Source organism: Lissotriton vulgaris, chromosome 5 (assembly GCF_964263255.1).
Source record: "Lissotriton vulgaris chromosome 5, aLisVul1.2, whole genome shotgun sequence".
Classification (NCBI taxonomy): Eukaryota; Metazoa; Chordata; class Amphibia; order Caudata; family Salamandridae; genus Lissotriton; species Lissotriton vulgaris.
Window position 1 is genome coordinate 825,043,633 of NC_141693.1, and position 16,645 is coordinate 825,060,277.

The 16,645-nt window shown below is 40.0% G+C and overlaps 1 protein-coding gene across 3 annotated transcripts in view; it reads right to left on the reverse strand.

Moving 5' to 3' along the window:
* The window catches only part of LOC147711653 (uncharacterized), a 275,141-nt gene that overhangs the window by 70,020 nt on the left and 188,476 nt on the right, over window positions 1–16,645 (reverse strand). For 2 of the 3 annotated variants that reach the window (XM_086920217.1, XM_086920216.1), the window contains exon 3: window positions 15,158–15,262. The exons of the other annotated variant lie outside the window; for it this stretch is intronic. In XM_086920217.1, the coding sequence (XP_086776343.1) occupies window positions 15,158–15,262 (105 nt within the window). The remainder of the gene's footprint in view (window positions 1–15,157; window positions 15,263–16,645) is intronic. 3 annotated transcript variants of the gene reach the window in all.

Here is a 16,645-nt window from a genome sequence, read left to right on the forward strand (position 1 = left end):
TTTCCTTTCTTAAAGTCTTTTACATAAGCACTTTCTTGGTTCTGATGTTAAATAATAACTGTCCTTTTAAAAAAGTGGCGCAAAAATTTGTCAAGTTTCAAGTTAGGCTTCAGTGCTTATGCTTGTGAATGAATGCGTCTAAATATGATAAGCAAGGGATGCAGCTTGCTTTTCCTATGTGGAATTAGCAAAATGATTAGTTTTATAAAAAAAAATATATATATATATTAATTATGAAATATTATTAAAAAAATAAGTGCTTTTAAATTCGTTTTTTAATATTTATAAAGTGTAATACTCATACTGTGACCTCCTAGCATTAAAATTAAATTTAAGCTGTGTTGTACCGCATAATGAGGACATTTGCATATGAAATATCACTCTGGGCAGGCATAATAAACTCATTTTTTAAGGGTAATTATACTAAATTTAAAATTTTTCATTTCTGGGCTATCTAAAGAACATTCTGATAATGAAAATTTTGTAAAACAATTATAGGATATTCAATTTTAAGTGCCCCAAATATCAAAGTCGAAATTGGGTGAAATTCATTGATTTGAAAACAAATTGTGCAGTTTTAAAATGCCTTAGGCTTCAGTAAATGCATACATTTAGGTATAAAACAAATAGCTGACCTTTATATTGCTGCAAAAGTATACTGCACACTGCTTATAGTTGAAAATATGTATAAAAAAACCCAGCAGAAGTTATTAAACTGACAAACAGGGGAATGGGTCAGCTTTCCGTTTTCAGGGTGATTTTGAATAGGGAAAGCTGCATGGAAAATTTGCACACAGAATAGGACAGCTGGGAAGAGTTAAATGTCAGTTCTATATTTAGAAGCATAGCATGGCTCCCAGAGCAAGGTCTGCGTTGCCATTTTGACCTCTGAAATTTTTTGAAAGAGGACAGGGAAAAAAAAGAGAAGTTTTACCTTTTTTGGGGGGCAAAAAACAAGCACTTTATGCACTCATGTAAATGTAAATGTAAATGTGGCGTATTTGTATAGCGCGAACAGTGACCCGGAGGCATCCCGGTGCTTGTACTCCTACCACAAGGGAACCCCTCCTGGCTTTTCCTTGTGGGGTGTCCACTCCTGGGCATCCCATGGTGAAACCAGGCATCCCTTGTGCATCGGGGGCCTTTGTGGAGACTAAGCAAGCTATTGCCCAGAGTTGCAGCGTGGGACCCAAGCTTAGACTCGGCACTGAGGCGAGAATATCCGGTCAGTGGAATTTAAGCCCGAAACCCGCCGAGGCGGGAATCGAACCCTGGTCCCTGGCCAGCGTTCTGCATCAAGGTCTGCCGCTCTAAGCATTGAGCCACACTCCACATGTGATAGAAAATGATATAATGGTATATGTGAACTTTGATTAACACAGAAGCTTTGCCATATTTATATAGCACTAATGCTTAAAAGCTGAGGCAATGACATTTGTACATTTGCTGAAAGGATTTTTTAGCCCTCTCAAAAGTGCTATGTATCGCCTATAACTTTGTTTATGTCCAGTTGCTACACATAGGGGTTGATAGTGTTGACAGAAGTGAAACCTGTTTCAGGTTTCCTACTGTCAAAATTGGGGAAGGAGGCTAGCTCCTCTACAAATTAAGGCTAGGTAATATGTATGTTGCTCTCTCCTTTTCAAAATTTTTTTTAGCCTGTCTAAACTGTCTGTGAAATAGCAATGAGGCATTTAATTGGCTATTCAGTAATACTGTTTTAACCGCATCGCTGCTGCGGCGATTTTTGCACTGTGCGGCTTTTTTCGTTTTACCGCGATACATGACGAGCTCAGCTCGTCATCAGCACACGCCACCCGTGGGTGATGACGAGCTGAGCTCGTCATCAGCATCGAAGGGGTTAAACATTGTTAGAATTAATAAAATTAATAAGTATGTTTTATGACTGCCCATCCTGTTTGATGAAATTATGACAGGATCAGTAGTCTAGAATGCCGTTCCCTTATTTGACCTTTAAGGGGAATTAGATGTGGGTAGTTTTGTTCTACCAGTCTTAGGTGATAACACCATTATTGTAGTTTTGCACGGGCATTGCTAGTTTTTGATTAGCTAGTCTGTGTAAATAAACTGACAGTCCTTATTAGAGCTGATGTTGCATAGTTTGGATCATGGCAAGTAGAACGCAGGGAAGATGCCCATGTGATCCTTAGCAAAAAATGTTTTGAAGATAATGTTGTTTTATAGATAAGAAACCCTGTTAAAGTAGCAGTTTTAGATTTTCCTGCTGCTCCTATAACATGAGAGCATGGTCCTAAGCATCCAATCTCGGTGCTTTCTATTAAGAAGAATCATTTTAGAAGTGTCTGCAGTCCTGTACAAGTAATGTAAAGTTTATGAGCAAAAGTGTAGAACATTTCCTTTTTTGAGGGTTTTCAGATTAGTACACAGGAATACACCAATGTAAGGATTTAGAGTATGTCTGTGTTGTTTTTCTCTTTTTCCTCTGAATTTAGAAAATTAATACACACTTCCTTGGCTGCTTGGGATTGGGTGATGTATTAATCTTGTTAGTTCACCAAAGAGTTCCTTTTATACTTGCCAATAGGTTCAGGCTGTTGTTTTTTTTACTCTCACATAGATAGATGGACGTGGTTCTAGGGTGCCTTGCTAATATATGGAGCGTCCCAAGACTAGGAAGTATTTTCTAACTATCCTCTCTATTGATAGACTGTTTCTCTGCCTTGTGTAAAGACCTTTTGTTCTGTCCACCAACAGATATTTGCTGCTGTACAACCACTACCAGAGGGGCCCGGACATCAGATTCAGCCTGGGTAGTCAGCGTCAGCACCAGTCCAGCTTGAAGCCAAAGTGAAGGTAACCAGCACAGGCATTGCTGGCAACTAGGACCTCAGTGAAGGTGGAAGCCCTGTGATCAAATGTACCCCTGCCACTGTCTTGGGCGAAAGACAGAGTCACAAATCAGAAAGGAGAAAATGTATTTGATGCCCAGCTGAGAGTCACAGACTGGCCAGAATGGCGAGGAAGCTTTGCTTGAGGTGACCCCTTTTGAAAGAAGGGTTGCTTTAGAGATCCTAGCAGCAGGCCTTTGAATTCTGGTCCCAAAGTGAATACAAGTTTGCACCTTTGTTTGTTGGTCAAGACGTGCCTGAGCACACCGGATGCAATGTTTTGCCCCAACGAATGAGCAGTGCGCCAGTAGAGCAATACAGGAGTTAGGGAAGGACTTGAGATTAGGGTACAGGTGCTATGTCTCTGATGCCTGTTAGATTGAAGTGAAGAAAACTGGTGCACTGCCTGAGACACTGGACAGGATCGCTAAGAGCATTTGCCTGTTGGGTGACTGCCCTATCCTGAAAGAAGAGACTTTTCCATCGAAACTGGGCTTGAGTTGCGAGTTGTGCAGCTCCACCGTGGAAACAACAAGAGCCTGCCTGTGAGGCTCAAACGGTCACAGGGAGAAGACTCCCCTCTGGTTGGTTATACAGCAGCTTCAATTTCCCCAAGGACTTTTTTCTTTTTATGTCAATAATGTATCCCTTTAGTCGTCGCATTTTTAAGGAGGAGCAGCCCTTTGCAGCTCTTCGTCCTAATTCCTATGGCCCTGTGTGGTCCTCCTGGTCCCTTGGAGCCAGGATTGTTTTTGTTATAATCTGTTTTAGCTTTAATATTTGCATTAGTTATACTTATTATGCCCGAAAAACCTTTTTCTGAGCAATTGAAAATTGTAACTTTGCCCTTTCCTTGAATGTATTGAATTGATGTTCTAGCCCTCATAAAAAGAAAATGTGACAGTCAATTGGAAAATGTTTTTATTAGAGATGTCCTGTTAGCTATTTTAAAATGAATAGTCACTGGAATGCATAGGAGCCCTAAAAATGTTTACTAGATGATTTTAGGATTTGCTTTAGCTTAGGACTAGAAAAATTATAATTCTGTTTGTAATAGTGGTCATTACTCCCTCCTGCTATCTGTAGGTTAATTATGACCCAATGCTCCATTCTCTTTGTATTCCTGCTTATAGCTTACATACACCCGCTTAATGAAATATTTAAAATGGAAAATGCCCACCTAAGCAATGAATTAGGAAATTGATCAAATTATGAAAATTAATGTGTAAATATTTTCTATGTTCCTACTGGATCATAGGAATATCTTCAGCTAATGCTAAAACTGTCGTCTGTTGTAAATTGGCAGCAATGGGTTAGCATTAGCAGAAGCCATCTTGTATTTAGAAGTTATCTTATCCGTTTTGTGAAAGCCATTTTGTATTTCTGGCAGCCATTTTGTTTGCCATGTGCTCGCCATGTGCTCTGTCCTACCTTTCTGATAACTGCTCTTGAAATCTGCCTAGAGACAAACTATATTCAGCATCTTCCACCTTCGCACATGCCCAGAAGGGCCTAGCTAGTAGAATGCCCCTGCTTTTCTAGTATAACTGTCAGGCTATTTTTGCTGCTGTATGGAGAAGTAACTCTCCTCCCACTTTGTTGAGCAAGCAGATCTTGTATGCCCATCTTAGTCATTTTGCATGCTTACATAAGCCAGGACTGCCCCTTGGTCATATGCTTACTATGTATCCCTAAGCATATATAAGGCCTCTGTTTTCTGTACTCCTCAGACTGCCTCATTCAGTTGCTAAGGCTTCTGTGTGACGTAGTCTCACTCATTTGAAGTTAATAAAGATGCTCTTTTATATTTCAGTTTCTGTGCCAATTTCTCCTTTGTTGGTTTAAAAGGACCAAGTATCCGTGGGACCCCTAAGAAGGTTATTTGAGTTCAACACCAACACATCTGTTTTATTATGAAATTGTACAAAATCTGCTCCAATTGATTTGATTTCTGCAGCAAGAGAAGAAATGTTAGCATCCAAATCTGTCAAAGAGCAACTAATTGTCAGAATTTCTTGTAAGATGCGTTCCATAGTTGCCCCTGATGTAGCTGTTGAGGTAATTAGAGACGAATGAGATGATGGTGGACCGTTCATGGATATAATGTGTGACTGTTTATTTCTTTGTTTCCTTTCTTGTGATTAGACATCCGTAAATCAAAGTATTATCCGTTAAACCAAGAAAGCACTTAAGAACAAGTTTACAAAAAACGTGGCCGGAAACAGTCACTTATGAGAGTGGTTTCCTCGCAAATGTAGTTGATTATAGCACTTACTGGTTGATAAAGTATGACTTCTTTCAAACCAATAGTATTCACAGAGTTATATACAGAATTACCACATTTAATTTACAAAGTGCCTGCAAGATGAGCGTAGTCGGTCCTGACTATTAGCAGAGACGAAGGTATATGTGGTGTTATACACAATATTAGAAAAAGACCCTTGAAAATTAAGTACGGGCGAAATTTGCTGATTTTGCGTTCCGTGAATTCACGAGAAATCGCAAAAAATCAGCGAATTCGTGGATTTTCCCGGGTAATCGCAGATTTTTTTGCGATTTGCACTGGAGTACTTTCTACTGGCTAATCCAGTAAGTGCTCCCTCGTTCGGTAAATGTATAGTGCTTTTACTACACTGCAGCTGCGCAAAGGGCCAGAAGATGTGTCTCCATAACCATGTGTGCATGTAACAAACACGCAGTTTGTTACAGGCACACATGGTCACTGGAGACACATCTTCTGGCCCTTTTCGCAGCTGCAGTGTAGTAAAAGCACTATACATTTACCCAACGAGTGAGCACTTACTGATTAGCCAGTAGAAAGTACTCCAGTTGAGTAGAGGTATTGTAGAAAACGGTGGCATCTTCGTGGGCAAATACGCAGGGCAGGATTCATTCTGGCACAATGCTCCTGTCACAAAAATTAAACCTCAACAGGAAGCACTTACAGATACAAATTAAGCATATGCCCAAGTTGAAGCTCAAATTCAGTAAAGTATTAATCAACCCTAAAAAATTGTGAGCAAGTTCGAGGCTGGGCAAGTGTCCTTTATCCCCATATCTGCCACCGAAAATGAGCTGTACCGCGCCAAAAGACTCCGAGGTCCCTTGAGTAAGCTGTCCATCATAGTGGGGAAAGGGCAGAATACATTTCATAGCGCTAGTGTGTGTGGTGGGGCCAAATGGATGGGGCTTCAATGCGAGTTCACATGCCTCTTGTTTATAAAGGGTCAGAGACCGAGCAGGGCAGCAGATAAGGAGAAAGCAGGCTCCTGGTCACAGGAACTACACGGGGATGGCGCTCTGGAAACTCATGGATGCAGAGACCTCCTCAAGGTTACAGCTCATTTTCGGCAGCAGATATGGGGATAAAGGACACTTGCCCAGCCTCAACCTTGCTCACAATTTTTTAGGGCTGATTAAGCACAGCACCCTCTGGTTCATCACAGCACCCTCTGATTCACCACTGCAACCCTCTGGTTCACCCTTGCCACCCCCTGGTTCACCACTGCCACCCTCTGGTTCACCACTGCCACCCTCTGGTTCACCACTGCCACCCTCTGGTTCATCACAGAACCCTCTGGTTCACCGCTGTCACCCTCTGGTTCACCACTGACACCCCCTGGTTCATCACTGCCACCATTTGGTTCATCACTGCCACCCTCTGTTTCATCACTGCCATCCTCTAGTTCCTCACTGCCACCCTCTGGTTCACCACTGCCACCCTCTGGTTCACCCCTGCCACCCTCTGGTTCATCACTGCCACCCTCTGGTTCATCACTGCCACCCTCTGGTTCACCACTGTCACCCTTTGGTTCAACACTGCCACCCTCTGGTTCACAACTGCCACCCTCTGGTTCATCACTGCCATCATCTGGTTCACCACTGCCACCCTCTGGTTCACCCCTGCCACCCTCTGGTTCACCCCTGCCACCCTCTGGTTCATCACTGCAACCCTCTGGTTCATTACTGCCACCCTCTGGTTCACAACTGCACCCTCTGATTCACCACTGTAGATTATGGGGAGAAAGCACACCTGCCCAGCCTCAACCGGGGGCTGGTTAATGTGTTACTGAATTTGAGCTTCAAGTCCTGTACCTGCTTCCTTATCTATAAGTGCTTCCTGTTGTAGTTTAATTTTTGTGACAGCCTGGAGCATTGTGCCATATTTGTAACTATTCTCTGACCCTGCTTCAAGGGTAAGAGCAGAGTCAAAGAATAGTTGCAAGGAGGCAACAAACTCTTGAGGCACCGCTCAGGAAGCACTTACAGGGTTACAGCAGGTGCCCAAGTTGAAGTTAATTTCTTTGTAACCATTTTGTAAATGGTTACAAAGAAATTAGCTTCAACTTGGGCACCTACTGTAACCCTATAAGTGCTTCATGTACTTCAGTTTTTTGAAAATCCATCCCGCTGGCGATTTCGCGGATTTTTCTGCAATTTTGCGAGATTCGCGGACCGCGAAATTGCAGAAAATCCGCAAATTCCGCGGACCGAACGGATTTTACAAGAATGCTTATTGAAAATATGATGTGAAGCAACAAGATATTCAAGGTATTTGATATTTGTTCAGTAATATAGTATAGACATTTCTCCCTCACATTATATGTCGAAAGCTAGTAAAACAATATCAACATATATGATTAACAATTCATAGCTATGAGGAATAGTTTTGTTTGTTTACTACATTGTATTCAGGAGTATGAAAAATCTCCTGAAAGATCAGTGCAAGATGGTTAGGGGGAGGAGCAAGATGGCGGCTTGACGCCGCCGGGAAGACAGGAACCCTGAGCAGCTCCCGTAAACCTCTGTTAACCCCGCCGGATGGTTTGTTTAAACTGCAGAATTAATGTGACGGAACGGAGTCTGAGATAAGATTCAAGACTTTCCCGCTTGATGTTACAGTAGCGGTGAAGAAAGAAGTCTAGCTACAAACTTACTAAGCCCAGAGATACCTGAAACACATGCTGGCGTTTACTCTCAGTGGTGGTGTTTTCAGGCGGCTTCATAGACTTTGGCTGACCCGTTGGCTGAGCTCGGCAATTAGCTGGAATTCCTTGGCTTTGGAGAGGGGAGATTAATTTAAAATGGCTCCGCCGAAGGTGCCGGTTCGTTCAACGCATGCTGGAAGGCAGTTACCTCCTGTTGTAATGGGGCAAATGGAGGAGACTGAAGACGCTGATGCCGGTGCTGGGGTGGCAAGCATGAGATCTCAGGCTGATAGCTCTAATGTTGGTAAACCTATACTCCAGCTAATTCGATCAGGGAAGGCTGCAGAATTGTTTTCATTAAATCTGCCCATTGAGAATGGCGGTAGACGAGATATTGTGGGAATTCTGAAGGGGGCTATTCCTGGTCAGCAAGTATACATGGAAAAATCTGCTGGGGAGCAGAGAGGAGATGGAACCCCTATAGGAGGAAGCATGCAAGTGCATGGGGTAGATAATTTGAACAAAGAAACTTTGGAGCCAATTGATGGTGATGGTAATATGTGCGGGACTATCCCTCAGACTGACTCGATGGTGGAAACCGAGGGTGGCACTGTTAGTACGATGGCTACAGTTGGTACAACTGACTCAGTTAATGTGAATAACATGGCTAATATGGCTGAAAGCTCTCATTCTCAGCCTCAGCAACAGACCTTTGGACTGCAACAAGGAGGTGGTGACACTCGTCCAGGTAGCCTAATCTCACTATCCACTAATGACTGTCCTGAAGTCCAAATGAACTCTCAATCTCCGTCAAATGTGAGCTCATCGGAGCAAGGGGCAATACTCCAAAATGATGTGGGGGGGGAAGTAGAACTAAATACAAAGAAAACATCAAAGACTGGGGCCCAAAAAAGGATGAAAACACAAACTCTATGCATTCAAGGGGTAATAAGAAGAAGACACCGACCAAATCTGACCAACAAGGTGGCATGTCACGGAATAAGGAGATACTTAATGATACTTCTCGCCGTCGCTGGGTCCAAACAAAAGTTGGGGTGAAGTCATTGGTCTCTCGACTATCTGGGAGTAGCCCAACAGAACTACTTCAGAACAACGATACTATAGGGGGTGAGGGGGTGAGGTGGGAAAAGGCATATTTACTGTTTCTACTGCCTCTACTGCCTCTACTTCCTCTACTGCTGCTACTGCCTCTACTGTCTCTATGCAACCAGCCTCATTTGATATCACAGAAGCCTCTAGGATTGATGTTGGGAATTCTGATTTAATGTCAACAGAGCAGTTTAATTTCCAGTCAGAACCGTCATTGGCTTCAATCTTTCAAGCTCTAAAAGATCAGAGGCAAGAAGCTCAGGAGCACTTCTCGCTACTTAGAACAGACAACCAAGGCATCCAACAGGCCCTACAGGCTGCAACACTTAAGGTCGATACTCTTGTAAAGGACATTATAGACCTTCAGCAGCGTGTGGAAGACACTGAGGAGGCTGTGTCACAGACAATCGAACAAACGCAAACTTAAGACACTTCAAAAGGAGCATTGCAGCTCAAGGTAGAGGACTTAGAGAATCGTCAACGTTGTCAGAACCTGGGATTATTTGGTGTACCAGAGGGGAAAGAGGGTGCGGACCCCCGGGCGTATTTGATACTGCTTTTTCAGAAGGCTTTCCCAGATCTGGCTGACTGGGACTGGGATAGCCAGATACAACGGGCACATCGACTCCCTCTTGGGCCTCAGAGACAAGGGTCTCAGTTTTCTAGGCCTCTGTTAATTTATTTTGGTAACTTTTTTTGCGTCAGGCTGTATATCTAAAAGCCCGTCCAAGCTCTCCTATAACAATTGATGCAGTTACTTTTTTTGTGCGATCAGATTTGTGTAAAGCTTCAATGGATAAGAGATTGCAAATGCAGCAGTTAATTGAACCTATGAAATCTTTAAATGCACAAGTGTTTTTACAAGAAGTAGCACAGTTGAAGGTCTTGAGAGGTGGTCAAACGCATTTCTTTTCTATTGTTGTAGTGGCTGAGGAGGCTATCAGTAAATGGCAACATGAGAAGGGTGGGAAGAAATGATTTGAAATGAATATTAAATGAATGACTAGGTAGAGATTGTTGAACTTTCACAGCTTTGGGCGCCGTTTTGTTTTGGGTGTGGGTGTGTGTTTAGGTGGACCTGTCTTCCTTTGGCTGCCTTTGTAGCAGCTTCTTCAAGGGGGTAATTCCTCTCCTAAGTTACGAGGTGGGTTGGGGAAAAGGTTTTTGGGAGGGGTCAAGGGGGGAAAATACGGAAAAGAAAATCAACAAGACAGCTTAAAGATAAATCAAGTATGAATTTGTTTGTAGCAGGGAAGAAGGAAAACGAACGGAAAAGAACAAATGTTAAAAGGTGGAAATTAAATACAATTGGCTACATGAAAAGGAAAAATTATTATTTTGATGAATGGTAGAATTAAGTGTATAATTTGGAATGTTGCCAGTCTAAATAGTAAACTTAAGAGGCAGCTGGTACGGGAAGAGTTAAAAACACATAACCCTCAGTTTGTTTTGTTAACAGAAACACATCTTTCTTAGTACAATTGGGCTATGAAACTATTGCCTGTACTTCACAGTCTTGTTCCATTAGAGGAGTGGCTATATTGAAGCAAAAGGTTTTTTTATGCATGATACAAAAAACGTTGCCAGATCGTGCTGGGAGATGGGTAATTGCACAGGTTGAAATGCTAGGTAAAAGTATGTCATAACTGCTATATATGGCTCCAATGTAAATGAAACATCAACTTTTGATGCTCTAAACATGGAATTATTAAATTGGGAGGGAGAGAAATTGATAATGGGTGACTTCAACTGTATTATGAATTATAATATAGATACAAGTAGACAAACGCCCACCCACAGAATGTCTAAAACAAGCGCTGCAATACTGGAGCTGGGCCGTTTACAACTGGTGAAAGACTTGTGGAGCTACTTGTATCCTAATATTGCAGAATCTACTTAATATTCATCTCCACATCATTCATATTCATGAATAGATATGGCGTGGGTTTCAAACGGGATTTCTGCAACAGCTCATATAATGATATGCCCACGTATTACTTCTGACCACAATCCTCTTATGGTAACATTTCAGACTATAGTAGGAGATAAGACATGCAAACCATTCACATTTACAAAATATCTACTTACAGATGAGACATATATAGAAACTACTAGGAGGCAACTTGAAGTTTTTTTTCCAGGAGAATATAGGATCAGCCACACCTATTATAATATGGGATACGTGGAAAGCAGTTATTCGAGGAACGCACTGCAGTATGTATTACAGCAAAATAAAAAAAGCAAAACCGAATAGAGGAGGGTATTTTGACTATAAGACAGGCTGAAATAGAGCATATGAATTCGGTCTGGCTTGGACTATCTAACCAGGGTGAACTATTACGTGAACTAATTGATTTGAGGGTGGCTGCTAAGAAGGTATTCAGGGAAAGAATGGTTGCAAGGTTTAATAAGTATCATGCTTTACAGTACGAGTTTGGTGAACATATGGGAAAAGTCCTTGCTCATAAGGTAGCTGGTGATCGGGCCAAAACTTATATCAAAGAAATAAAGGCGGCAAATGGAATTATGTATACAGAACTGCTTACTATCAGAAATTATACACTTCTGATACTGTAACAAACGCGGAAGATAAACAACAATATCTTCAAAACATATGCTTGCCAAAGTTGAAAGAGGAAGATACTGTCACAATAGGCAACATTATTAGTAAGGAGGAAATATCTTTAGCAATATCTGCACTTCTTTTGGGAAAAGCAACTGGGGAAGATTCCCTACCTTTGGAGTTTTATAAAGTATTTAAAGAGCAGTTAATTGAACCGTTCAGAGGGGTAATACAATATATTGGCAACCATGGTATAGTACCTGAATCCTGGAACTTGTCACGAATAGTTTAAAAAAAAAAGAAAAAGAAGCCTTCGAATGAGTGTGGCTCATATAGGCCTATTTCACTTATTAATTTGATGCAAAAAAATTCGCCAACATTCTTGCAACCCGATTGGCACCATCTATCTCAGACCTTGTCTCGGTTCATCAACATGGCTTTATTCAAGGAAGGGAGACTACGGCTCATATAAACATTGCTATCTCTGCCTTTAATCTTGCAGAAAAAAATTATATTCCATTAGGTATGTTGCTCCTAGATGTGGAAAAGGCGTTCGATAGGGTTAATTGGAAGTTTTTATGGGCTGTACTGGAAAAAATGGGGATAGAGAATATTTTTAAACAGTGGATTCAGGCTCTATATGGTAAACCACAAGCAAAATTAATGTATTTAGGTATACAATCAGACGTATTCTCAATCTTTCATGGCACGGGACAAGGATGTCCACTTTCTCCCCTTTTATATGCCCTTTATATTGAACCGTTTATTTTTTCATTATAATCTAATCTTCAAATTATACCACTACGGCAGGGTGTAAGTTCACTAAAGGTAATTGCTAATGCGGACGACATAGCGATTTTCACAATTGAACCAATAGGAGCAATGGAGGAAATTGAAAAAGAAGCAGCTGGGTTTGGCCCAATAGCCGGTTATCAACTTAACACCCATAAAACTCAGACACTTTTAAACTTTACACCTCGGGAGTCTATAAGAGGGGTGTGTACTGTTGCTACGTATCTGGGGGTTAGATTATCTTCACAGATCAGTCAAATAGTCTCTTTGAACTATGAGTTTTTGATAAAGGACACAGCCATTTTGTTGAAAAAATGGCATAAACATCCCATTGGTATTATAGGCCGGGTTAATATCATTAAAATTAAAATACTCCAGAAGTTTTTGTATTTTTTTAGGTCCATTCCTCTCCGGGTTCCTAATAGTCTTTTTTAAAGATTAGATGGTCTCTTTAGTAGGTTTGTTTGGGGCTATAAGAGGGCACGGAGAGAAATGGATTTACTTAAATGCCCCTTTCAATCAGGGTGGTATAGATTTTCCAGATTTTAAGATGTATTTTTGGTCTGCATTCGCGGGTCGTTTTCAGAGTTTATTAGTTCCTTCATGCACCACCTTTTTTCATCAATTACTGTTGGCAGAAAATAGCTCGATGTATTTGTATAAAATCACTGATCCAAATTATTTTAAGTGGATTAGATTTAAGACTTTACGGGATACTACGTCTATTTGGAAAGCTTTCTTGACTAGATGTGATTTATCATACTATCATGATAAACTTCCTTTGTGAGGGAATCCAATCTTTCCTGGGATTTTTCAGGATACTATATTTAAATGAAGGGCTGACTTTGCTATTCTAACACTTGGGGATCTGTATGGTTATGAGGGGTTTGCTTCTTTTGAAAATTTGCAACTTTTGTTTAAATTGCCAGGGCATATGTTTTTTAAATATTTGAAAATCACGAATTATCTTTTGACACATTTAAAACTGATTAATATAACTAAGTCAGAGATATGGGATAATATCTATCAGGATGAAGTTAACTCGGTGATTAGCTATATGTATACATTTTTTGCTAATTTTAGAAAAGGGGATGGTAATAAATTAGCCGAAAAAAGGAGTATAATATTGGGGGAGGAGGTCACGGCAAACAATATAGAACAATGTCTAAGGGTAGTTAAGAAATCTGTGCATGCTACCAATTTACAAATGCAGCAGTTTCGTACTATCTGTACCCTTTATTATACACCCTAGAAAATAGCTGAATGGGCTGTTAGAGGGTTTGCTAGTAATCTAGTAAAATGCCCTAGATGTGATCTCTTCGCGGCAAATATAATACATGTTTGTAAAGTGTCTGTCAAATTTGTTCTCAAAAGTTAGGGATAGATTTTTCCCCTACTGTGAGGGACATTATGTTGGGACCCGAAACTTTCAATCACAGACAGAATCGGCTATTACTGATTTTGTTGGTAGTAGCTAGATTGGTGATTTTCTGAGTTTGGATCAGTCCGAATCCTCCAAATGTAAGTGATTGGTGGATGTTGATGAAGGAAATATATGCAATGGAATATACTTTGGCGAATGCAAGGGGAACACAAGCTTTGAAAAAATTCAAATCTATATGGGGATTTATTTTATGATTTACAGATAAGAACTAGGATCAAGGGTATTTGAGAATTATTTTTGGTTGTCTTTTTTCTTTTGAGTTCTTTATTTTATGCAGGATATATGTAATCCCACCTGCCGTTTGTTGTACATGCTGACTTGTTGATGAATAAAGATATTTAAAAAAAATGAAAGATCAGTGTAAGACTTTCATAATATGCGAGTCGTGAAATGTGAAGAAACGTATAGAAATTAACCTCATATGAAGAACAAAATAGTCACAGCCAAATGAAACTCCTCATAAAATTTCAGGAAAACATTATAAGTGAGCAGTGACTAATGATTGCAACTACAGACTTCGTAATGTTGAGATATCATGTATTAAAACTTAGACCACTGCACCAGTCTTCACTTGTCATATTTTGAAAAGTAAGAGACTTCCCGAGATAATGGAGGTATTAATACATTTGGAAGCACTGTTCTCTGACTCTTCCTTAACTAGGTTTCCAAATGACAATTGAAGAGATTCTGTGGTAAATTCTTTTAGAAAGTTTTGATATTTCTAACCACTTTAGTGTTACTGGGACCAAAGATGATGCAGTCATATTTCCGCCATGCGCGATGTTAACCGCTCAGGAAGGCAGCTTTGCTGCGTCAGAAGGCCCAGTACTTGCCTACTGGGGTAGAATTTCTTTCAGTCAGAATGAACCCTAAAAGAGTCATTCGGTCACGAAATTCAGCCACAATGAAGGCCCTGCGATAGGGTCTTCATATCCTTCGATTTGGTTGTCCTGGCTGTGCTGTGAAGAGCGCCGCCTCTGTCAGGAATCCGTTACGAAGTGGAGCTGCATGTTCAGGCAGCCATCTTCCTTCGTGGCCAGCCCACGCCCCCACCACCCTTTGCAGTCTTGCTCTCTAGCCAGACTTAAAACTGTAGTTGAGAATGTCTGCAAGCAGGTCTGAAGTATTCCTATCCTCAGGCAGTTGCCACAGCCCACAAATGGGAAAAGTGTTGGAAAAGTCAAAAGGTTTGGCTTGCATTAGTAGTTATTACCCAGATCGATTGATATTGTCAATGCATGTTTCTATATATTAAACATTATTTATTCATCAACATTTACTTTTGAGAAGCTGAAAAACATGTAGAACAATCCTGAATGTTTATTAATGTTCACATAGGTATATTGTTTTTGCAGGCAAGTTTGTTGCCTTCTATTTCATGTTAGTGCTTTCAAATCTATAGCTTAATAGACCAAAAGAGTACATATACAAATAATATAGATAGTCTTACCCGTCATGTGTATCCAGTTGATCTGTTATTGTTCTTAACTCTTTGTCACTAATAACAAAGCCCAATAAGTCAAGAGCCTTCAGTACATCGGCCTGTTTAAGACATCTAAAGAACATATTTTAATTAGAACTCTCCATTGACTTTACTATATTTATATTTTCTTATGTATTATATATTTCACTAATTTATTGCATTTTCTTTTGGCACTGCCACTAAGGATCCCAACAAAATTAGTTATCAAATGAACTGTACAATAAATCTGTCAATCTATGGACAAATTCGTCTGGGTATGGTACAAAAATGGCATAACCAAAATATAATAAGACAGACCTATTGTGTCATAAATATAATTTACAAAAATATTGTTCTATTGGAGTTAATATTAGAATGTTTCCAATATTTTCACATAAAACTCGCTCTTTTTATTTATCTGTGGCATATTTTGAATATATTTGTACAGGAAGCAAAAGCGGCATTACACTACCTCCGCCTCCCTGATGAAATCATAGAACGTGGCATCATATGGCATTTAAATGTGATTACAAGTCTCAGTACCTATTTTTTAAAACAAGCTTATTAAATTTTTTTAACATGCAGCACATAACCACTTTATGTCTGATGTTAGCCAAGACCTCTTGGTTTTACTAAAATCATATTTGTAATAGTTATATATAAGAGCCCACCACCACTCTTTATCCATTGGTTTCTTATTTTGTCTTTCACATTTTCTTCCATTCATCTACATCATACAACAGGGGCACTTCAGCTCTTGGCTAACTTCACTGTGAGGAATGAAATTCTGTTTTTCTCAAAGGACAGTTTCACACACAAAGTGGTTCAGTTCAGTGAAAAGAGACTACTAAAGCAATGTGTGCTTTTTGAGACAAAAACATATTAGCTTTCAGATACATTTTTTTATAAGTTCGGGCAGTTTCTATATGAATAAAGTTTCACAAAAAACATAACAAAATCAAAGAAGCAATGATAAAGCAAAAAGACTGTCTGGCAACGCCAGATTAATTTTTATTCCTATCAAATCATGATTAAAACTTGTTTTAGGTTTTAACATGTAACTCACACCAATAACTCACAGTCCTTGTTTATTAGAGTTATAATGATTCATGAATGAGAGTACAGAATTATCCAAATAATTCCTGTCAAAGATATCCTGTTTGATATAAATGATAGAATGCACTCCAAAATATAAATATAAAATAACGTCACCTTTCTCAAATGTTCATAATCAATGTTTATAGTGTGCAACCCTGGTTCATACTCTGCCCAGAACGATTGTTTTAAACCAAATGTCAGAAGCTGGTAAACGGGTAGTAAAATAGATCCAGGGTGTACAACCTTTGAGCACGAGGGCTTCTAAAGTTGAGCAAAATCAACACAATTAGTGCAATTAGTCAAGACGAGATGATAATGTCCAATGCTTTAATTGCTTTATTGAAAACTTGGTAAAGCCAATATTCAAATTCCATAGAG